Source organism: Cavia porcellus, unplaced genomic scaffold (genome assembly GCF_034190915.1).
Source record: "Cavia porcellus strain 051 isolate PalLab524CR breed Dunkin Hartley unplaced genomic scaffold, mCavPor4.1 scaffold_21, whole genome shotgun sequence".
NCBI lineage: Eukaryota > Metazoa > Chordata > Mammalia > Rodentia > Caviidae > Cavia > Cavia porcellus.
Window position 1 is genome coordinate 29,370,651 of NW_026947504.1, and position 23,913 is coordinate 29,394,563.

At 34.9% G+C, this 23,913-nt stretch overlaps 1 protein-coding gene across 4 annotated transcripts in view; it reads right to left on the reverse strand.

Annotated features, from left to right (window-relative positions):
- Positions 1–23,913, reverse strand: part of Xpo4 (exportin 4) — a 110,647-nt gene that overhangs the window by 26,785 nt on the left and 59,949 nt on the right. For all 4 annotated transcript variants that reach the window (XM_063232485.1, XM_063232486.1, XM_063232487.1 and 1 more), the window contains 4 exons: positions 14,112–14,224; positions 8,964–9,121; positions 8,556–8,730; positions 62–238 (listed from right to left, as the gene is read on the reverse strand). In XM_063232485.1, the coding sequence (XP_063088555.1) occupies positions 62–238; positions 8,556–8,730; positions 8,964–9,121; positions 14,112–14,224 (623 nt within the window). The remainder of the gene's footprint in view (positions 1–61; positions 239–8,555; positions 8,731–8,963; positions 9,122–14,111; positions 14,225–23,913) is intronic.

Consider the following 23,913-nt stretch of genomic DNA (forward strand, 5'->3'; position numbering starts at 1 on the left):
AATGTTTAATACAATGAATACAGCCTGTGGTGACTTTGTTACCACTTGGCTTAAAACTTACCAAGTTCCTTGTGCCATCTGGTGCAGCTAGATGGCACTGGATATAGGAATTGAAAACTTGAACTGCATGTTGAGTAAAAAAGCCTTTATGGAAATGTTTATCATCTTGGACCAAAGTTAGCCATGACTCCAGCAATTTATCATATGCTTCCATGTATACCATGTCATCTTTATCAAGCTAAAAGAAAAGAATATTCATAAAACAAAGATTCTATTCCTAAGTTCACATCTTTGAAAAACTCTCAAAAGGGCTGAGCACCTTCTTAACATGTGTGAGGATTTGAGTTCAATCTCTAGCCCAAAAGGGTGGAATCAGGAGGGAGGGAACAGCAAAATATATACTGGAAACATGGAGAAGAATGTTTATAGCAACACTATAATGGCAAAAAGGGAAGCTTGAAAGGTCATTTACGAGAACAGGAAGACAAATCATGATGTAATACACATTGGCATATCTTACAGGGATACATAAAAAACATAAAGCAAAGAAATGATGAGATTGATACACAGAACACATAATATCAACCAGGTAATAATAGGAATGCTCCTGAGTTGGATTGTAGGCTTATACATTGTTATTTTATGTTTTAGAATCATATATCTGATATGTATTATAATTATTTATGATACACAACTATAAAATCATCAATAATAGTTTTAAGGGTGAAAGTACATAAAATGATCAAAAATTCATAAAATGTATAAACACAGTACAACTTATTAGCAGCAAAAGGTGGGGTTTTTTTGTTTGTTTTTGTTTGTTTTTGTTTTGTCTACCAGGGATCGAACTCACAACTGCCTGCTTGCAAGGCAGGTGCTTATGCCGCTGAGCTAAATCCCCAGCCCCTCAAAAGGTGGTTTTATTCATTAAGCAAAGTGTATTAAATGCTAAGTAGTGGAATAGAGAGATAAATAAGATGCTTTCTTCCATAGAAACATCTGTGTCTGTTTATATACTGTACTTAACAAAGCACGTGCTTCACAGACATCATTTGTTAGATCTAACATTTATCTCACCAAAGCAAACAGACTACTAATTCAGCTTAATAGGAACTTGGGAACAGTGTCTTCTGATCTTCCGTCTCAAAAGGAAAAAAAGGCAGGACATTTTCTAAGACCTATCTTCGTTGAGGTGATTTTTGTTTTTGTACAGGGAATTGAACTCAGGACCTTGTGCTTGCTAGGCAGGTACTGTGCCACTGAGCTGTATCACTGGCCCTTCTTCACTGGGTTTTTAATACCTAATTCATACATTTTCTGACAATTCATTCATATACAGAAAAGTGTAAATGTAAGTCTGTTCATACAAAGTAATTCTTATATGCCTCTCTATTGTTCAACAAACACTCAAAAAATGTTTTCTATTGAACCCTGATATTGGACAAAGCAGATCACAAGAAGATCTAAGCAGCTCTACACACTGAACAGGGATTTAAATAAAAACAAAAGATTTCTCTTTTTAAAAAATCCTCCTGGATACCAACCCAATTAACTCAACAAAGTACAAGAGATCCAGTTGATGACAATTGGCAGCTACATCTTCTAATCACAGAGAACTGAAACTTAACCTAGTGCTTTTTCATAATACCTTGGCTCTGCTCCATGGCCATCCTGCCAAAACCCAGCAGTCAAGCCAGCAGCACGTGCGCAGAAATGACTAAGGACACCAAGCTAGAGCCTATGTGCTCATAACCCGGCTATGGTCAGGCCTGCTGCCAGGGAGGCTTTGGAGAGGGGCTTAGAGCTTATGAGACTACTTGACCCCACTTTACTCCATTTGGAAATGAAGAGTAGAGAAGGTAATCAAAATATATCAGCACTTCACTCTTGGTGACCGTAATTAACTCGAAAGAGCTTACAAAAGTGAATTTGTAGTCCATCAGACAGAGGGGGAAAAAATCTGCCCAACTGCTTTGTTGAACACATAATTCTTTTTTTTTTTTTTTTTTGAACACATAATTCTAAAATACAGTAACGGCTAATTTTTTGTGTGTGAAAATGATGTCAAATGAAGCTTTGGGAAGAAAATTTTCCGTATTATGAATTGCTCCCCTTTTCGACACTGAATTGAATTTCAGAGATTAGTATTACCATATGCTTCCAACTATGTGAAATTCTGGAAAAGGAAAATTAGAGAGACAATAAAGATGCACTGTTGTGAGAAGCTGGGGGAGGGGAATACATGGAATAGGTTTTTAGGCTAGTGAAAATATTCTGAATAATACTAACATGGTGGGCAACATCTAAACCTGCAGAATTTATACTAAGAATGAACTGTAATGAAAAGGATGGATGTTAGGTGACAGTGACTTATCAGTGCAGGTTTCTCAGCTATAACACAAGTACCACACCACCACGGGGTACTCACTGGGGACACGTGTAGGCAGGAGGAAAGTGCATGTTCCACAGGAGAAAGGATTTCTGTATTTCAATTTCTTTTTTTCTTTTAATTTAAAATTTTATTTATTTATTTTTGGTTTTTTGAGACATGGTGTCTCTATGTAGTTAGGCTGGCCTTAAACTTGTGGTGATCCTCCTGCCTCAGCCCCTCATGCTTTACTCAATTTCTTGCTATGAATCGAAAAGAATTGAAATAGAGGATACTTATATTTGCATCCATCTATATAAATGTAGTATCAAGATACATTTTAAAATACCAGATAAACCTTATACTGGTACAAATTTGATTATACTGCAAACTCCAAGTCTATGCCTAATAAAGATGGTATTATAGTTACTAGTAGATATTTGCCATAATCTATCCCACTACAATGCATTTTTTTCCCTGTGAACAGCAAATAACACAACTTTATTTTTCCATGAAATTAGAAAGTTCCTTCTATTGATCATCAGAATTCTTTGCTTTTTCTTTTTTCTTTTTTTTTAATGGTGCTAGGGATCCAACCCAGGGTTTCCTGCATGTTAAGCAAGCGCCCTACCACTGAATTACATCCCAACACCAGGATTACTTTCACATGCAAACATAAAATGGTTAAGAAAAGTAAAAATAAATGCAATGAGAAGTGCAGAACTCTCACACAAAACTGTGTTTCTAGGAATAACTTTTAACAAGTTCCTTAACTTTATATAGAATGATGGATTTCATATTTCCAGCCTAAAGCGGCTGCTATGACATTATTCTTTATAAGAATTTGTGTGTGAAAACAGAGTCAATTGTGAAAGACCACAGAGGCTGAAATAAAGTGCCAAGAACACTGGGTAGGAAGCTCACTATAAGCATCCACTTGAAGGCATGAAAGGAGCTATGCAACAAAAATATGCTTACACTAACAGAAGGTTAAAAAAAACAAAAACGAAAACACCAGATAGTGGAAGGTTCTATGAATATATTTTTTCCTAATCCTAAGTGGTTGATACAGTTATTTATTCTATTATTCTTTATACTATAAGAATGAAATATTTCACAATAATTTAACATTTATATGCCCAAGCTCAATGACATACTACAAATAATATTTGCATTGCATAGAGTAAATTATTAACAGGGACACATAAAACGATCAAAGACTGAAAGAGCCATACTGACTTATGCTATTATTCATCTGTTGTAAAAGTCAGATTCTTTCCCACTGTAGAGTCATTTAAGGTATATGTAGCAATCACACATAAAAAATGTCAGAAAAATGATACATAAATCTTATAAGCTTTATTTCAGAAAGTATTATTTTCAGAAACTAAGATTTTTAGTCATGTACCATGCAGAAGCAGAGGGATCACAAGTTGGAATCTCACCTAGCTTAGTAAGACCCTGTCTCAAAATAAAAATAAATAAATAAATAAATAAATAAATAGGGCTGGGTATGTAGCTCAATGTCAGCATCCTGGGTTCAATCCCTAGTACTGGGGTGGGAGGTGGGGGCAGAATTTAGAAATCTTTGTTGAATGCAAAAGAAATTAATTAAGCTTTACATGTATATGTCCTCCCCTACTTAGGCCTTAAAGTATAGAATTAACTTCAGAGTACCTATGCAGCTGACAGTATTCCTGGCTTCTGAAATCCCCCAAGAGAAACTGATTTAGTAGACAAGTACTGCAGCTGTTAGAAGAATCCTACAGATAGATCACTTAAGGAGTGGGTGAGGTGGAGAGGTAGTTAACTGCTAGGGTGTTTGCCCACATTCATGAGGCACTGGGTTCAATTCTCAGCCAGCCAAAAACAAATCCCTAAACAAACAACAATCACTACAAAAAAACATCAGGAATTCAAGTTGTAATATACAGAACTCTTAAATCTTGTGCTCTAGATTGACATATTTTTATACACATTTTCCAAAGGAAGAATTTCCAAATTCTTAATGCAAAGGAAAACACAAATATTAGACACCATGCCTGGCACACACACAGTGATGTTTATAGTGCATATTTACAGAATTAATACAGTATTCCTAGTGGGCTGGTATTCAGGGACTCCTCTGGCTTACATGGTTCACAGTACGCTTTTTTTTTGGTCTTTTTCCTTTTCATCGGTACCAGGGATCAAACTCACGACTGCCTGCTTGCAAGGCAGGGCTTATGCCGCTGAGCTAAATCCCCAGCCCCACAGTACCCTTTTTTTAAACCTCACTTTTGAACTCTACATCTAATGGATCTGTTTATGTCTCTAATGCTAGCCTTATAAACAATATCATGGATGTGATATAGAACAACAGTTATGACAGTAAAGCTTCATTCAATACCCTGTATTCTATCTCAAGTGTACTCTATCTTAAGTTTTATTGTATAAAACTTAAACAATAGTTCTGTACTAGGATTTAAATAATTGGAATTGATTTGCATCCAAGTCAAAAAACACTGCATAAAATTATGCTCCAACCAGAATGAAATAAAAGTGGAGTGAGTCTTAACATTTTTCTTTTAATAAAAATGTATTTAAGTATGAGCAGTCAATTTTCTTCCAAATATCCTTTATACAAAATTATTGTTATTTAAAAGTATACTGTATTTTCATTGTGCAATGTTCTAAAAAATATTCAACACCTTATCTCCATTTTTTCTATGCTCTTATGTCAGTGAAATACATGCACAGGACAGATGAGCGGGGCTGGCAGCATCTTGCCCTCTGCAATGTCATAAGGTATTCTTTCCTAGCTACCAGAACCTCTGGAGAGGGTAACTGGGATTTTCAAATGACCCATCCTTCTGTGAGAAAGGGACAATGATACAAGCTACACTGTGCTGACACTACCACTGTCCTTCCTGTTATTCCTAACAGACCCCAAACCTTCTGCTGCTGCTCCTCAGTCTGGGATTTTATTCCAATATACCCCTTTTCACCACACAGCCTTCGGCACAAAGTAACCATTCTGTAAACAAGAGGACCTAGAGTTTGAATCCAGGATGCTAATCTTTAAATGCCTCCACCTGACAAATTACCAAATGATTTTAGCACATGACACTCTAATGAAGTTCCTAGTGACTTTATCAATACCTTTGCTTACCACTTTGGCCTGCTCACCTAGAGATTAAGCATCAAAAAGACTAAAATTGAATGTAAAATTCTTCCATTGTAAAGTACATCTACTCATGTGTGAATGCCGAAATACACATACAAAATGTCACTGTCAGGACAGCTACTCTATCCATGTAATGCAACATGTTGCATAGCCTCTCTGAGCCTCCGTGTATGGTGAATGCAAAATTTGCTACTGACCAAACATGCAAGAAACAAACTAGAATAGAGAGTCATGTTTTCCTCAAATTTCACTACACTAACTCAAACATATACATTAATGTATTAAAATATTTTATGAGTTGATATACTAACATGAACAGTAATTACTGAGATTTTAATTTTTAAGGCAATATTGTTTCATCTCTATATTCTCACTTTTTCAATCCAACAAGAGATAGAAATTCAACTTTGGGAGTACAGGGAAAAATTCTTAGCTTCAATAAAAATTCTTAGCCAAGAAACTTTAGCAGCTACAGAACTTGTAGCTATAAACAGCATTGTTCTCTTGACACTCAGTTCACTACACATAAAAAGGTAGTCACAAATCTCTGCACACAGAGGTAAAAGTTACTATTCAAGGACATCATATGTCAAGAGACACTAGCAGACCAAGAATTTTCTTCCCATAAAGATGCCCCTCCACTATAACAATATAATCACCATCAAAGATATGAACACTTCAGAGACTGTTAGATTTTCCTAAACAAATACAGTTTTCAAAAAAGCCTTATCACAACAGTAGTCTATATGTAGACTCTACATGCTTATTGGGAAAAGAAATTCCTTCAATATTAAAGAAAAGCATTTTTTAAAACTAAAATTATAAAAACTTTAAAAAATTGAAATCATAAAAAAATCATTGGTTTGCACAGAACAAAACCCAATAACCAGTCCTATGTGCTTAAGATAGTACACCCAATATAGACGGTCAGTCAATGCTATTATAAAGGTTCATTTTAAAAATTATTATTCTAACTTTTATTATGCATGCTACCAAGGCACTTTCATATAGCTAATGCCACACAACATCAGACAAAATTATTATACTGACTTTTCCAGGGAGGAAGCATACTCAAAAACAATGAAGCACCTTGCCCAAGCCCTTCTACTTTAGGTTACTCAGCCTATGACTGCTGTCACAGTTCATGATCTTTCATTCTGAGCTCCGCACTGTTTTTTACATGCCTTAATTTTTCAAGATCCACTGTAGTTTGACTAGATTTACTCATAAACTTGTTATCAGCTGTATAGTACCAGTTACATATAAAACAACAAAACAAAAACGGAGAAAGAAACCCCAAACAAAACAAAACATGGAGGCTGAAATGACATTTAGGAAGATTTGTTCAGTCTTCACGCAAGTGTCTGAGTACAGTCATCCTCCCAGCTGTCACCAAATCTCCCTAATGTCATTTCTACAACCAATGCAAAAGCCTTAAACAAATTGTTTCCCTCTGCCCCTTACTATAAATGGTCAGTGATTTTTAAAAGAACAGTGAAACATACTAGATACAGCATAACAGGTACACATTAAGTACATCATAAGCAGAGCATGATTTCTCTATTTGTGAAATAAGTGCAAGATGCATCCACTCTGAAAACACACCTAACATTCTTAATTCCAAGGTTCTTATGTTAAACACTGTCAGCCTCCTGGTCAAAACAAATAAATTCAAATTCAAAATCTGTAAACTAAGATTGTCATATATCTTACATCTTCCAGCAATTATTTTTTAACAAATTTAGGAACATGCTTAACCACAAAAAGAAACAAAAAGGTAGCTAAGTTTCTAAATATGTAATCAATATGCTAAATCTTTAATCTACCTGGCTTAGAAGAGAAAAATAAACCAACCAAATAGTAAAGGGAAAGTACAATGGGGTCATATTAATGAAACCTTACTGGTCCAGATCTGTAATCATTTGAATGAAATCTTGGGTAAAGCTTAAATACTTAATTTTCCATGCATTTCTATGTTTAGAATATAAACTACCTCCCTAAGAAATTCAAATCCCACATAATATGGCTTTTAATCTTATATCTCTCTATTACATACATTTTTTTCCCATCATATAAGACCTTGTCTGACTGGGTCCTTTCCTTTCAAAGTCACCAAAGTGCCAGATTACATAACATAAAGGCAATCAGTCTCAATTTTTTATTCATGGAACACCTTTGAAAAGAGGAAAAACTGACACTAGCTTTCGGATCGCCACCACCAAAACAACTCAGGATTTAACACAAAATTCTAACAGATACCTACAAATACTATTTTTTATTCTTTTTCTTTAAAAATCTACATTTTGCTCCATAAAAACAAAAATGTGTTTCAACAATTTAATAACTACTTTATAGAAAAATTATTTTCCATGGTTAACATAGTTATTTACAATAACTGCTACAAAAGCAGCTGTGTTGCCAAGGGATTTTAGTATATGTTTTTTTACACTTAAATATAAAATTTACAAATTACACATCTGAAAATTGGCACCAAAAAACTCCAGTGTTAATAGCCTTTCATTGTAAATTAGATTCTACCAAAATGTAACACTATTAAATCTTGCTACCAAAAAGTTAAAGTACTGTCTAAGCAAAACAAGCATCATCACAATGATTTGAACTGAATCATGCTTATGTAATTTCCCAAAAAATATTTTTAAATCTCAAAAATACATACAATACACATAATTACATCACATGAGGAAGTTAGCTGCACCCTGTGAGTTTCTTAAACAATGTAGAAACAATTTTTAATAGGAGCATTTCATTCTAATTATCTCAAAATTAAAATCTTAAAACCAACAAGTATCATCTACTAAACTGATTTGAATTCACAAATTTTTAAAGGTCATGTTTCCAAAACATTTTGTCAACTGCTTTACATATATAAACAAAACAGTGATTTTAACAAGAGCTACTGGCAATTACTTAAAATAATTACATCATAATAAAGTGTTCCAAAGACAGCATACATTTCCTTATGAAAAACAGATAGTTTATTTTAAAACAGTCACTACTTACCACTTCTTCCAGTGCAGCACTTCGCCCAAAAGAACAAGTGAGATGTGTGAGGCAATTCACAAAGGAGGAGAAAAGTTCACTAGGAATGGCAGTTAAAACGTTTCGAGGGAACACGGTTATCAGGTTGCTGATAATGCTGGAGATTCCCACAGCTTCAGAATCTTCAATTTCAATTCTACAAATCAAGTAATGAGGATTATTAAGGAAGTTAAACTCATTTCCAAACAAGCAAATGTTATCACCTCTTCGTTTTAAAGTATATCCTCTGCATACTGATTTCAAATTAGTCATACTATGCCTTGAAAATACAGAATAGGGGAAATCACTCATTTTCTTTTTCCTACTCTGTTACACACAAGGAAAAACCAGAAAGCTCCTCTTTCAGTTACAAAGGGCAAGTATACCTACCCATTGATAGTATTCAGTAACCCCTCAATGAAGTGTGCTAGATAATCAACTTGGGATCCTTCATCGGGGAAGACAGGTCCATGCAGAGACGCTAACTGGGCAAGGCACTGCAGAGAATCTTGTGCCATATCTGAATCTTCTCTGATTTTTCGATGTACCTGTTAGGAAGAATTACTAATCCATAAAAACAAATTCTTCTTTTGTAAGGGTCACGTGTCTATCATGCCGAATGAGGTAACAGAAAAATCCACTGTTGCTGGTTATTTCTAGAAAATTAATTCCTGAATTTAGGTAAATTTGAAAATTGCCCCTCAGTCCAATTGACATTGCAGGCCATGATTTTAAACATATCTATTAATTTTTAACTGAGGGCTACCTACATGTTGAAAATTGAACTGTATCCAGCATGTTATGACAAAGAGAGAAACAGATGCCAGCCACTCAGACATACTGCTTCTTCTAAAAACAGCAACGACGACAGTCATCTGTATTATGCTAACTATGCCTCTCTACAGCGTCTTGCTAAAGTTAGCAGACAAGTTCAATCAGGAGTATATAGACGCTTGCCTTAGTGGAAGTAAACAGTTGCACATTTAGAAAACCAATATATCATTTGATCCCTAGACATTCATTCATTCAATCAACATACAGGCATGTTTTCACTAGTTACAAGAATGTCTACAGCTTGCATCACTTTTATCATAGACTGCTATCAATATTTAAAGTTTTAAGATTTATTTAAATGTCACATAAATCCATCTAAAAGCTCATGTAGACATTCCAATGATACAATAGTGATGAGAAACACCAGGTTCCTTTAGTGTTTTATATGAAAGAAATGCTCCCAAAATATTGTTCTCTAACTATAGAGTTACTATAATTACATATTAAAGTATTCTGTTATCTGACATAGTTAAAAGAGCAAATGACTATTCAGTGAAGAAATTAAATGATAATTATTTACCTTACTGTGCTCAACATTTTACTGTGACCATGTTCTACTCAGCACAAATACTTTACTCCAGCCTCTTTCATACTCAACTCTACTATTTGTAAATGTTACTTTATGTTGGACATTTATCCTTTGTTTCAGCCTATTTTCATTTTGACTCTGTACATCATTTATACATGACTTAAAGTTAGAATGCTTCCTCTAAGTATGTGATAGTACAGTGCTGGGTCACTGTGAATAGTAAATCCTTATCTGGATATTGATCCATTAACCCTTAACATCTGAATTTCTTCAGGTTCTAGCCAAGAAATTTAAAACACCCTAACATCTCTAAAAATAACAGCCCATAAAACAAATCTGATTTTTGGCTGGTTTTTGTTTTTGTTTTTAGATTTTGTTTTGTTTTGCTTTTGCTTTTGGTACTGGAGATCAAAGATCAAACTCAGGGATATGCTACCACTGAGCTACACCCCTAGCCTTTTTCCCCCTCAGTTTTGCAAAAGGATCTCACTAAATTGTAACGGCTGACCTCTTCCCACCTCAGCCTCTCTGCTGGAATTACAGGCATATACCACTATCCCCAGTCTTTTCTGTATGACTGTGAGACAAGAATTATTTTTTCTATGACAGGTGTGTTGGCACATCTCAGCAGTCTGGGAGGATTGCAAGTTTGAGCCAAGCCTAGGAAATTTAGCAAGAACATGCCTCAAGAAAAAACAATTTAAAGGCTGTTGGGGTGCTGGTGATATAGCTTGATGTGAAGGCTCTAGGCTCACTCTCCTATATTGCATCCTATCCCTGGGAAGTTTTTCATGTATACATGGTTAAGAGAAAAGAACCAAAAAAAATTCAAAGAAATACATTTTGTGACTTATGAAAATTATACAAAACTCACACTTAAATGAGCACTTAGAAAGCTTCACAGGAACATTGGCCAGGCTTGCTTGTCTACGCATTATCTGAGGCCACTTCTGTACTATAATGGCAGCCGTGTATGATGACATGACTTGTATGGTCTAAAATATTTACAATCTGGAACAATTCAGTTTGCTAATCCCTGGCATAGAATATAAATGTTTTACAAACTATAGTCCAATGTATTTTAAGTTTTATGTAATATGTTAAAACATGTATACTATCTAGCATTCTTATAAGCTTTTTATAAAAAATCATAACTACATTTGTGTTATCACACCCTAGAACCAATCAACACATAAGCAGATGTCCAGGGATAATTCTACCCACTGATACAAAACAGTCTGATAGGGCTGGGGATTTAGCTCAGCGGCATAAGCGCTTGCCTGGCAAGCATGAGGTTATGAGTTCAATTCCCAGTACCAAAAAAAAAAAAAAAAAAAAAAAAAAAACCAGTCTGGTATTAGAAAAACCCATCGCACACTTTTCTCTAACCAGGGAGCCAGCTATCTGCTCAATCCTGGTCTACAATTGAGAATTTACCTGCCTATATTGTACAAACCCAATCTATATTCCCTGAAATATGAATCATGAAAAATTCAAAATAAATGACTCTTAGATGATATAAAATTTGCTCTTTATCCAATGCAATACAAGAGTTCCCTCATAGTGTATTTCACAAAAACTTTATTATCATACAGTTAAAAATTGAATTTACTACCTGAATATGAGAGAGGCAGAGGGTTAGCAGACAGCAAGTCCACTAGGACAAAGTGGCAAATGGCAAGATTACTTTATCAACACAAGGTACAAGGAAGAAGTGAGTCAGTACTATGACAAAGTCCCCTGGAACATATTAAATGTGAGACATCTGTGGTCATCCAGATTGTAACTGTCACAAAGCACTTGGATTATGAGGCTTGGGGAATCTGGAGCGGACTGTGCTGAATATAGCTTTAGGTGTCATCGGAGAAGAGGTGCCTGAGGTCCTCTGTGTGGAAGAGACAGCCCCAAGGAAGCATGTAATCAGCAAAATTGAGAACTCAGATGGGATCACCAATATTTAGGCAACGAGCAAAGAAAGAACTGACTTATAAGCAAGGTCAGAAAACTGACTGAAAGTGGCTTTTTCCTGATCTTAACAATGAAAAGAGAAATCTAGAAGCTTATAGACTTTGAAAAGGCAGAATGCAACTAAAACTATGGAAAATTTCAAATATAATCAACAAATTTAAGTCTCGATTCCATGCAACTGTGTTTTTATATACTCAAATCTAGTGTGAAAGTGATCAGTAGTAGAAAAAAACACCTTTAAGTTTGTTAATGAATTCACGTAAGTCAAAGTAAATTTAACAAAAACTGAATTAAACAGAAAGCTTAGACATTAGGATTTCTGTAACAATAACAACCCTGTTTATAAACTGCTTAAATGAAAATAGCTATATTTATAACCTTTAAAATAACAAAGCGAAAAAAGGGTTAACTTTCAAATTCAAAAGTTATTTGCATGTGGTAGTTCACAGCTGACAGGAGCAGCTGTCTGGTTTGTCTAGACAGCTGTTCAGATTTGGTGGAGTTGTTTCCAGTACTGCCAGCAAGTTTTGCACCTTTTCAAAAACTGCTGGAGTGGGATCTACTTTCAACTGAGTGAATAATACAAAGAATTGAACTTGGATTGGCATCAAAACAATTCCTATCAGATGAGACAGGCAACAGAGTTTTAAAAGTTAGCTACAATTATCTCTTTGATCTTGACTTCTTTTAGTCATCATTTCTAATTTAAAAAAGAAAATGTATAATGTTTGGTTCAAACATTTCTACAGAAAACACTCTTCATAAGTTTACTCGAAAATGTGTAATCTGGTTCTAAACATTTTAAAATACATACCATGTAACAGTTATATTTTAAATTTTCAATCAAAAAAGAGGTAGTTGGAAGATTTGTGTATAAGACTTTTAAACATGAAAAGATAAGAAATTATCACAGTTGGAATTAGGCAAAAGAGCTTCCTTCTTTTCTCTGAATTGGTCTTATTTGGGTTTTTCCCCAAGTCATTTTATGTGACTTGTATACTTATCCTATCCTGCAAATTAGCTTCCAACCCAGACAGACACATAAACATACATATGTATTTATTGATTCCATTGGGGGAAAACTCATTGGCAATGTGAGAATGTATTTCATACTTCTATTAAGCCAATAATAAAACTGTAATTAAGGTAAAATGCTGTTAAATAATACTAATTTAATCTGCCTTATAAAAGTACACTATTATACTCAATAGTACAGCACTTGCCTTGATCCCCAACAACATGCGTGTGCATGCATGTGTGTACACACGCACGCAAAATAAATAAAATGAAATAGCAAGAAACAGTACTATAAAACAACAATTTTCAAATTCCTGAAGGATTCCTGAAGGCTCCTAAGGCCCTGTTGACTGTGAGACCAAAACTATTCATGGTAATGCTAAGATAGTGTCTGCCTTTCCCACTCTGTCACACAGTATATGGCAGAGTTTCCCAGAGGACATGAGATAAAGGTACCAATTAAATACAAACTAGATCAGAGAGTCTGGCTATGTTCTATTAACCCTGACATTATAGAGATTTGCAAGTATTGCAAAACATACAAAAAGAAACCAAATGCAAAACAATGCCACTCTTTTCATGAAATTGTTTTCAGAAATAGCTATTCATTAAAATGTTATTTATATTACTATGTGAAACACTGCTACAGGGCTGTGGATTTAGCTCAGTGGCTCTACCACTTGCCTGGTAAGTACAAGGTTGTGAGTTGGATTCCCAGTACCAAAAAAAAAAAGAAAAAAAGAAACAAAAGAAAAAAACTTATTACCATGTTTTAATGAATTACTAAATCTTTTTTTAAAACATTGTCAGTTTGTGGTTTGGAGGCTTCTTTTTCTGGTGCTGGTGATTGAACCAAGATCTCACACATGCTACGTAAGTGCTCTACCAATAAGCCACACCCCTACTCGTTGGTTTAAATTTTAATAAGATAAATAGTAACAGCTATAACCCCCATAAACAATAATCCTTTGATGTGCTCCATTTTTAAGACTAACATAAAGGTTCTTGACATTAAAAACTCAAGATATTAAATCCTCTAAATAATATCTCTATGAATTAACAAGAAGCTCTTAATATAACTTTTGTTTAAGCAGATGAGAAGGGTTTAAGGAAAAAAAGTCTAAGAAAAATACAAAGGCATTCCCTCTTTTCCACAGCCCTTGTTACCAGAGATAAAGACTCAGACTTACTGTGAAGAAAAGTTCCATAACTCTGCTGTCCAGAAGAGTCTCCCGCCAGGACTCTGTTGGCTTCAACAACACATTTTGTGAGGATTCAAACATAGCTATATAATGTCTGCCCAGTTATCTGGTGTCAAGGTCAACAACAATAACATTCTTACTTTGTCTAAAGTATAAGTATACCCTAAATATAACAGGAGACATGCAGAAAGAATGTAATGCAAACAGTTTAAGCCTCTTCACATATGCTACATAATTCACGCATGAAGCTAAGGAATAAAAGGCATTAACTACTGAAAAAAAATCCTATAGGAATGTAAGATAACAGTTTCATAGTAATGTGTCATGCTGTAGGGATATAGAAACTTTGATAATTAGAGTTTTTAATGGTGACAACAGAAGGAAAAAACATGACTTACAAAACATATACAGAGAACAATTAATTTCTTCAGGTTTGTCCCATCACTTCCCTTCACCAACAGCTAAAACAACAGATATAAAATGTACGTTTCAGATCAACTATGAAGAACTTTTTCCAAAAGAAATTTTTTTAATAGAGTCAGCCAAAAAAGATGTATACATTTCAGGAAAAGAAAAACTTGTAAAAGTATTTTAATACTAAATTTACTGAGACAACATGAGACTAATACAATTTACCTTTGGCCACTACAATTATAAGAGGTGCTCAAAGTGGTGGCAATTAGCTTCTAGACAGTTATTAGTCAAACGTATGGTGAACAGCTATTGGGCAACCTTGGTCATTGAGATTGTTCCACCTGCATTTCAATGTCTTTTCTAAGGGCCACAGTGTAATGGGTTTTCTGTGATAAACAACATTCTCTAAAGTCCCTCATACAAGGATAACACTATCTGCTGAAAAAACATCATACTATTTTTCTTTTCTTGAAGTGTGCATATAGTTTTGGGGGGCAGTATCTCTGTCTCTGTCTCTCTGGAAAAACAAATCAAAGAGCAGGAAGAATGTTCCCCCAGATAAAAGTATCTAAATACCAAGTCCAAACAAAGAACTAATCAACTGGCATAAAACTTTATAGATAGGCATTTAAAATTCTCACAGACTAAACAGTAATTTACAGAGTATTCAGGTGTTCAATACCAAACATGCTTCAAATGTGACTAAATAAAGTAACCACCATATATTTGTAGGTCTTCGTAACTCACAAAATGACAATGCTATAATAATTTAAACTCTTTTTTTGATCTCTTTGAGATCTTTTTTGATCTTTTTGAGTTTCACTATGTAGTGCAGGCTGGCCTTGAATTCATTTTGTAACCCAGATTGGCCTGAAACTCTCTCATCAATCCTCCTGCCTTTAACTCTCAAAGTGCTGGGATAATAGGAATGGGCCACAATGCCCAGTGTGTAACTTAGGCTCTTAAGAAATGGAAAAACTGCGTGGAGATAAAGACAGGCACTATGTCCTTTCCACTGCCAAACACCAGGCTCAACTCCCTACGTAACATTTGGACACTCAAGGAGAAGTCTTTTTTTTTTTTTTTTTTTTGAACACAGAATTAAGTAGCCCGGGCTGGGCTTGAGCTCACCACAATCTGAGAAATCTCTAAACTACAGAGTACAGATTATAACAATTATTTATAAATTCAAATGTCATATTTTCATTAAATCCCAAATCACTGTTTTTAGAGAAAAGGTACTGAACACAGAGAAAATTAAAGGCTCTAACAATGCTTAGGATAATATTTCTTGGAAGTTGATTGTTTATCCCTGTTAAGAAACCTAACATTTTTTCTCTAAAGAGGAAGGAAGGGCACTGAGTTGTTTTAATATGTCACTGCTTCTTTCTGAAAAGTGATCCCCAAAATGTTCAGTTCACAACAGTGAGACTTAAACCAGGTTCATTTAAACTTCATTTCTAAAAAAATAAATAAATAAATAAATAAACGTCATTTCTCTCTTCCTTTATCTGCCCCCTTGTGGAGAAGTGGGAAAGATGGGGACCCAAGTTAGGTAAGTGTGAATTTTCGAGAAAAAAAATCAAGGAAGAGTTACCAACGTGAGTGAGTTCACTTGTTCCCAAGGGACCTGTTTTTTGCTCAACATAATATACTGACTAAACACTAAATCAGTTCACATGTTGAAAAATTAAGGCCTGATGCTCTCTTACAGAAACAAAATAAAATATTAGGGATGAAATTTATCTGATTTATAGGTTCTGGGTAGTTTTGTTTTGTACCAGGAATTGAACTCCTGGCTTCACACTTGCCAGGCAAGCACGTGTGCTGCTTAACTACATCCCCGGCCCTGGGTTCTGTTTCGAAACTGGTCTGAGGCTAGCAGAGTGCCGATGAAACAAGGGTGCTTATGTACCCTTACAGCTGCGGAAGATGATTATTCTGTCTGCTTCTGCATGACTTTGAAATTTTTCACATTAAAAGGGATGTCACCTTAGTATATAGAGTAAATCATCTGAGTAAGCCAATCTATTCTTTCTACTTCACAAAAATGGAAAACTGTTCCATTTACTCAAGTTTTATTTCTCTTAATTTTCAAAGTTCTATCTACTTCACTAAAAAGTAATTTTGGTGCATATATTCAGCAATGAAATAGCTTAACCAAACTTACTACCAACTTTATCAAATACAGAGTTGAACAAATATGGATAGTTATACAGACTAGTTCCATATCCTAGGATTTTGGAATCTGACATTAAAATGGTATTACATGATTTATTTTTTGAATATTCAAATCTAACAAAATGTATTTTTTTAATTTATTAAACATCTTAGCTATAAAAATAACAAAATATACTCATACATTATGTATTTATAAAAGGTGCCATGATTTCATTTTTAAAATTAGGTGTGTGTGTGGGGGGGGACAGATAAATGAGTTCACATAACCATAATAAAATAGTTGGTCTCAGAGCTTCAGTAGCTAGTAGAAAAGCATTCTGCCTTAGAGTGAAAAGGAAAATATTGCAGGGGCTCTAAGTGCTGAAGAAATCTAAATCTTCCAAGAATTCCAGAGTTCAAGCAGAGAACACAAGTGCCAGAGTAAAAGGGAAAGATATTAACGATTTTATTACTTTTAGAAATTCAGAAAAACCTACTCCAACTGAAGAGATTTTTTTCTCATTCTAACTAAACTTGCAGTGGAAATTCAGCAAAGGGTATGATAATTCTTTTAGTAAGTAAAAGACTACCTCAAAAATTAGTAAGTATTACAAAAGGAAACTAAACTACAGATTCTTTTATCATTCTCTTTAACCTTTTCTTTTAAAGTTGTAACAAGTATGTTCTCTGTAAGTACATCTCTATAATAGATTTTTATATAATGGAGACAATGATATGAGTTTAAGAGAGAACTTTTCCCACACATGAAATGTAAGTAGGTTATAATTATAAATAAACACCAGGTTTCAAAATCCTCAAATCTTACTGCTTTAAATCTTGGTTTTAGTCTCCCCTGATTGTATTGTTTTTAAACACATTATCCTTAGCATTCAGTCAGCATGGTCACATTTCCTTAAAAATCTAATAAACAGATGCGAATTTCTTTCAGTTTATGAGTTTAATGTCTGAGCTATGAGAAAATATTTTTTCCCTAAAATTTAAGTTTCATGAGAGTTTTGCTTTCCAGCCCTGAATCTGGAAACGATTTTTATTTCTGCCATGATATTTGCTCTCTATTAAGAAAGTATACTTACTGAACTTGAGATATAGTTTAGTGGACCCTTTGCCTAGTATCTAAACAAGGATCCTTGGTTCTACAAAAAAGAAAAAGCGTCTTTGTAACGCATCATACAAAAAGGTTGCATTTTTTTTTAAGAACTAATCTACAACACTACAGTCATAGCTTTCTTCTTTTTGTCAGTTAACATGGCAGCACTATTAACAATACTATTTTTTCATAATAGAAAGCATATATAATCTTTATAATTAAGACACACCTTTTCCCCTACAAATAATATCCGACTTTACAAAAGAACACAAATTACCCCCAAGCAATAAAACTCAAGGTTAAGCATAAAAATAACAAAAAAGAACTATATAAGACTGATGTGATCCTCCCAGCACAAGGATTAAAAGTTCAGGCTATTTAATGAGATTCTAACTCACAAAAACCAGAAAAACCTGGTCTACATAGCCTACGTGGTTAGACCCGCTCCTAAAATATGACCCTTGACTTACAAACTCAATTCATTTACAAGGGCTGGTTGTAATTCAAGTGGGTTGTAACCCAAGATTATTTTTCCCATGAGAAACAATGGAAATACCCATTAATGCATTCTGAACCTCCCAAAGTGTTTCTTAACTAAGCTTTTCATAATTAAAAGGGTTTGTATAACGTGTGTAATTTACCAGAAACACCAATAATTTTCCTATCGCATTTACAAAGATATAAAATGTGCCTAGTTTACCAGACACAAGTTTCATACTGCACTCACCATTCAAGTTGACATCTTTGGTTTGCAGAAGGGGAGTTTGAAATGGAAGGTTGCTATTGTTTAGGAGAGTCCCCTTCCACAAGAACATCAGGAATCCAGCTTTCGGATGTCCCTTCTCTCTTTGGGGGAGTCTGCAGCCTAGTAGGACCTGTTTCTGGCTTACTTGGTCTCAACCTTTTCAGAAACAAACATCAGTCTAATGTTGTCTGTTTCTCTTTTTTTCTTTAACTCTGTTCTATAGCAAGACATCAAGTTGAATATAATGTGGGCGTTTTCTGTATGAGTGTGTCTTTTCTATGAAGGTAGCTCTGCCCATTTTTTCAGGGTTTCCTTTCTTTATTTCAGAAGAATTTTGCTATACTGACCCTTGGTATTCTCTCTCCTCTTTGGAAAGCTCCTTAGCTGCCATTCTTTGCTGCTCAGCTGAAAGTTGCTGAAGTTCCTCAGCAGACGCTTCTTGAGTGTTCTTTCACAGTTCCCCAGCATTACTGCTGTCTACCTGCACATCTAAGGACTCTGTTATAGTGTCACTGTCATTAACAACAGGGCCAAATGAAGGCCCAGGTTCCTCTACACAGCATTCAAAGACTCCCTCCTGGACAATTTTAGGTCACACATTCCTCCAGGCAGATTTCAGCGCCCTTCGAAAGACACTGGCCCAGGATTTTTCAATTAATTATCCACAGGCAAGGATGTTGTAATGTTCTTTCCAGAACTCCAAGGGTAAAATCTATCTGAGACCATCTGGAAGCACAATTCCTTGGTGAATAGCTTTTTAAGGTTAGCTATAACTTGCTGGCCGACAGGATACTGTAGAGGACTCTGTGAAGTGGGAGGAACTAGATTGGGAACCACTGAAATTTTTTAGCCAATTCTTCAAACCTCATGGGTGAACATGGAGATTTGTCTATGATAAGGAGGCTGTGAGTGGTAAACCTTTGTCCTCTAGATATTTTTTAACAGTACGACACAAAGTTTCTCTCATCCACTCAGGAAAAATTATGCTTGTTACCCGGGTTTTTCCATTAGATCTCCACAGGACCCCTTTCCTATTCTTGTTGACTTTATGTTTTCTGAACATTCAAGGGGTCTCAGAGTGATAAAACCAAGAAAGGTTTTAAGTTGAGGTCACCACTCACATTGGCACACAGCAGTAAGTTTAGCCTGTCTTTCTCAGGCTTGTGGCCTGGTATTTTCTTCTCTTCTTGGGCAATATATGTTCTCCTGGGCATTTTCTTTCAGAAAAGGGCCATTTTCATCAAAGTTGAAAACTTGATCACAGCAAAAGTCATTTCTCTGTGTCATCATTTTGAAGTGGTGTATGTAATTTTCAGCAGCCTTTGGCAAGTACTAGGCGCTTCATCATGCCTAGCTATACTATGAATTCTTTCTTGCTTTAAAATTGAGAAACTACCCCTTACTGGCACAAAACTTACTGGCACTGCACCATCTATGAGATTTGCATTTATACCCCTAATTTTTTTCACAAACTATAGACTCAGGTAGGCTACAACCTGCCATCTTCCTTTTGTTTATCACACTATCTACCTGATCTAACACTATTGATCATGACTAATTTGAATAACACATTTAGCAATACTAGTTTCATTATAGAAATCTTTTCTCTATAAGACTATCAAGATGGTAATTTCGACATGCTACACATATTAGCCAGATCAGTTACATGAATGCCACTTTCATATTTTTACACAATTTCCTTCTTTTTCATTGTGATTGCTTTCTTCACTTTCCTTTCCATTGTTAGCTTCTTTTGTAGCTTTCTTGGGGGGAGGCATTATGATAACAGCAATTATATCACGCACTGACCAAAATCACATCCACAATTACATCCGTCCAGGTCTTATGTATGCTTACATACATTTTTTTCTTGCATCATGAATCTTTGTTGATAACCACGTAAGTGGTCAGCATTCAGGTCACAACTCAAGACTTTGGTTGCAAGTGAAACCTAAAATTTCAGTTGTAATCCAAGTTGTTCATATGAACAGTCAATCATAACTTGAAGGTCCACTGTACCAAAAAAAAAGAAAAGAAAGGAATACTGCTATTCTGGCAAAAATTATATGTGTTTCACTTATCAGATCATACCATGAAACTGTTGAGTTGTAGAGGAGGAGATTATGGCCTCTTAAATAGAAGGGAGGTTCTCTACTCACTGTACATTGTTTAGTATCATCTAAGATGTTAGTAAGTACAAAGTACATGTATTATTTTTTGATTTTAAAAAACTACTTAAAAGTATACCACAATGCAAGCACAACAGTTAACATGCAGATCTGGACCATATCAGAATATGGTATTCAAAATAATGCCAAGAACTAGGGTAATTCAATTTTTAATTTAGTATTCTCAAATACTTCTGTCAGTCAACATCATACTTAGTGGACAAAAACTGAAAGCTTTTACTCTAAAATCAGGAAAAAAACAATGATGCTCACTATCACCATTCTGCTTCTACACAGTTCTGGGAACACTAGCCATAGCAATTAGACAAGACAAAGAAAAGGAATAAGGGTAAGAAAGAAAGAAGTTATCATTATTTGTGAATGACATGATACTCTACATAAAAGACCCCCCAAAACTTAACCAAGACTTCTACACTTAATAACCAAATTCAATAACATAGCTGGACACAAAGTCAACTCAAAGTTTAACAGCCTTCTTGTACACAAATAAATTCACTGAGAGAAATTAAGGAAACCAATAGCATCCAAAAAGTTAAAGGAAATACCTTTCACAATAGCATCCAAAAAAAGAAAATACCTAGCAATTGATCTAACAAACAAAGTAAAAGACCTCTACATTGAAAACTATATTACTCAGAGAAAGCACATGGAAGAGGATATTACAAAATGCAAAGATGTCGTTTGTTCTTGGGTAGGAAAAACCAAAATAGTGAAAATGGCCATACTTCCAAAATTGTTATACAGATTTAATACAATCCAATCAATATTCCAACAGCATATCTTACAGAATTAGAGAAGATAATCCTAAAATTCATTTTGAAACCAGGAGACTTACAATAACAAATTCAATTCTGAGCAATAAAGGCAAGGGAGGGAACATCACAATCCCTGACTTTAAACTATACTACAAAACTACTATAATAAACAGTATGGTACTTGGGGGAAAAAAAAAAAAGGAAAACCAAACCAAAAAAAAAAAAACCAGATTGGAGGATGCACAAACAACTCAAGACATACTTAGCCACCTTATCTTTGACAAAGAAGCCAAATATTTGCATTGGAATTAAGAGTCTCTTTAATAAATGGTGCTGGAAAAATTGACTTTTCATATGCTGAAGATTAAAACTAAACCTATATGTTCCACTATGCACTAAACTAAACTAAAAATATATCAAAGATCTAAATATTAAAACAGAAACACTCAATTTATGGAAGAAAGAATAGGTAGCACTCTTAGAGACACTGGTGTAGGCAAAGGCTTTATAAACAAAACCCCAGTCACACAGAAACTATCACAAAAAATCAACAACTGGGATCTCATCTTATTAAAAATCTTTTGCAAGCCGGGCGTGGTGGCTCACACCTGTAATCCCAGCACTTGGGAGGCTGAGGCAGGAGGATCCTTGCGAGTTTGAGACCAGCCTAGCCTACAAAGTGAGCTCCAGGCCAGCCTGAACTGCACAGTGAGATCCTGTCTCAAAAAGAAAAAAACAAAAAAATCTTTTACAGAGCAAGAGAAACCACCAAGCCTCTTTTTTTTTTTTCATTCTTTCTTCCTTCTTTTTTTCACTGTTGAGGTATCTTACCTTTCTTTTTCATTTTCTTCTACTGGTCCTCTTTCTCTTTTTCCTAATTACCTCTTGAATTAAACTTTCAAGTGACAGTCATGGTCTCTGCCCTTTCTGAATACATCTTTACAATCTAGTTCATTCTTTCCCTCCTGTGACCTACAGTTTCCCAAAACTGAGATGATCATCCTATAACCTCCAGCCTTGACTCTACCAAGTCTGACCTCATTCATGACTTTATTCTGTCCCCTACCCATCTTAATTACCCACTTCACTCCCCACAGAAGGGTAAAACAACTTGACTAAGGGGAAAGTCACTGCACACAATTGCAAAGTGTATGTTTGAATTTGTTATATAACCTTAGAGTTCATTCCTGTGGATAGAGGTAGCAAGTTACTATATTTTGTCAGTAGTTAAGTTGTACTTCAAATTACTGTTATTACTACCTGTATTACTTTAGCAAGGATGTCCTACATATTTTAAAACAGTTTTTCAAACCTGTACAATAACGTTATGATTGTATGGGGTACTAAGGATCATCATAACCCAGTACCAGAGGATTGGGGGCTGAGCCAAATGGTAACATTGCATTCTTTACAAATTGGGAAGGTAGCCTCTTGGGATAGCTATAAAGATCTACATCAAGAGAACATCCCTAAAGAACAGCCATCTTGTAGGGAAGTCTCAATAGTAGATAAAGCTGTGTATTATAACAAAACAGCAAGCACCAGAATAGAAAATGAAATAAAATAAAAAAGACAAAACAGAAAATGACAAAATGCACAAGCAAAATACAACCCCAGAGCCCCAGACCCTCATCCCACCCAACACAAGCCCTGAACTCTAGACAGATGAAATCAAAAGTCATTATGATAACAGAAGTTAAAAAAAAAAAAAAAAACAAGTGGAAATGGCCATAGAGAAAATAATCTCTCAGGTACTAAAAGAAATGATGCTTAAAATCAAAGATATTACAGAAGACAAAGATAAAACAAAAAACATACAAATTAGGAAAGAAACAGAATCCTTGAAAAAGATCCAAACATAAATCCAAGAGATTAAAACCTCCATTGAAAGTATATGTGGCAGACTGAATAGAGGATAGAATTTCAGATCTTGAAGACAGAACTGCAGCTAGTAATCTTGAAAAGAGATTAAGAGACCATGAAAAATCAATCCAACAGCTACAAGATGAAGTAAAGAAGAATAACGTATACTTGATTGTGGTCAATGAAAAAGCTGGAGACAGTATAAATGCCATTTAAAAAAAAAGACTCTTCACAGAAATAATGGTAGAAAACTTCCCAAATGTGGGCACAAAATTAACCATACAAATAAATGAAGCATACAGAACTCTAAATAGCCATGGCCAAAATAAAACTACACCAAGACATAATAATCAAGATTCCAGAAATTCAGCACAAGAACAGAAATAAAAGCTGTTAAATACACAGATCACTTATCAAGGAAAGCCCATCAGAATCCTGCACACTTCTCAACACAAAGTTCCAAGACTAGAATCTGGAGTTAAGTATTTCAAGTCCTGAAAGAAAACATCTTCCAACCCAGACAGATGTACTCTGTAAAATTAATGGATAAATAAGA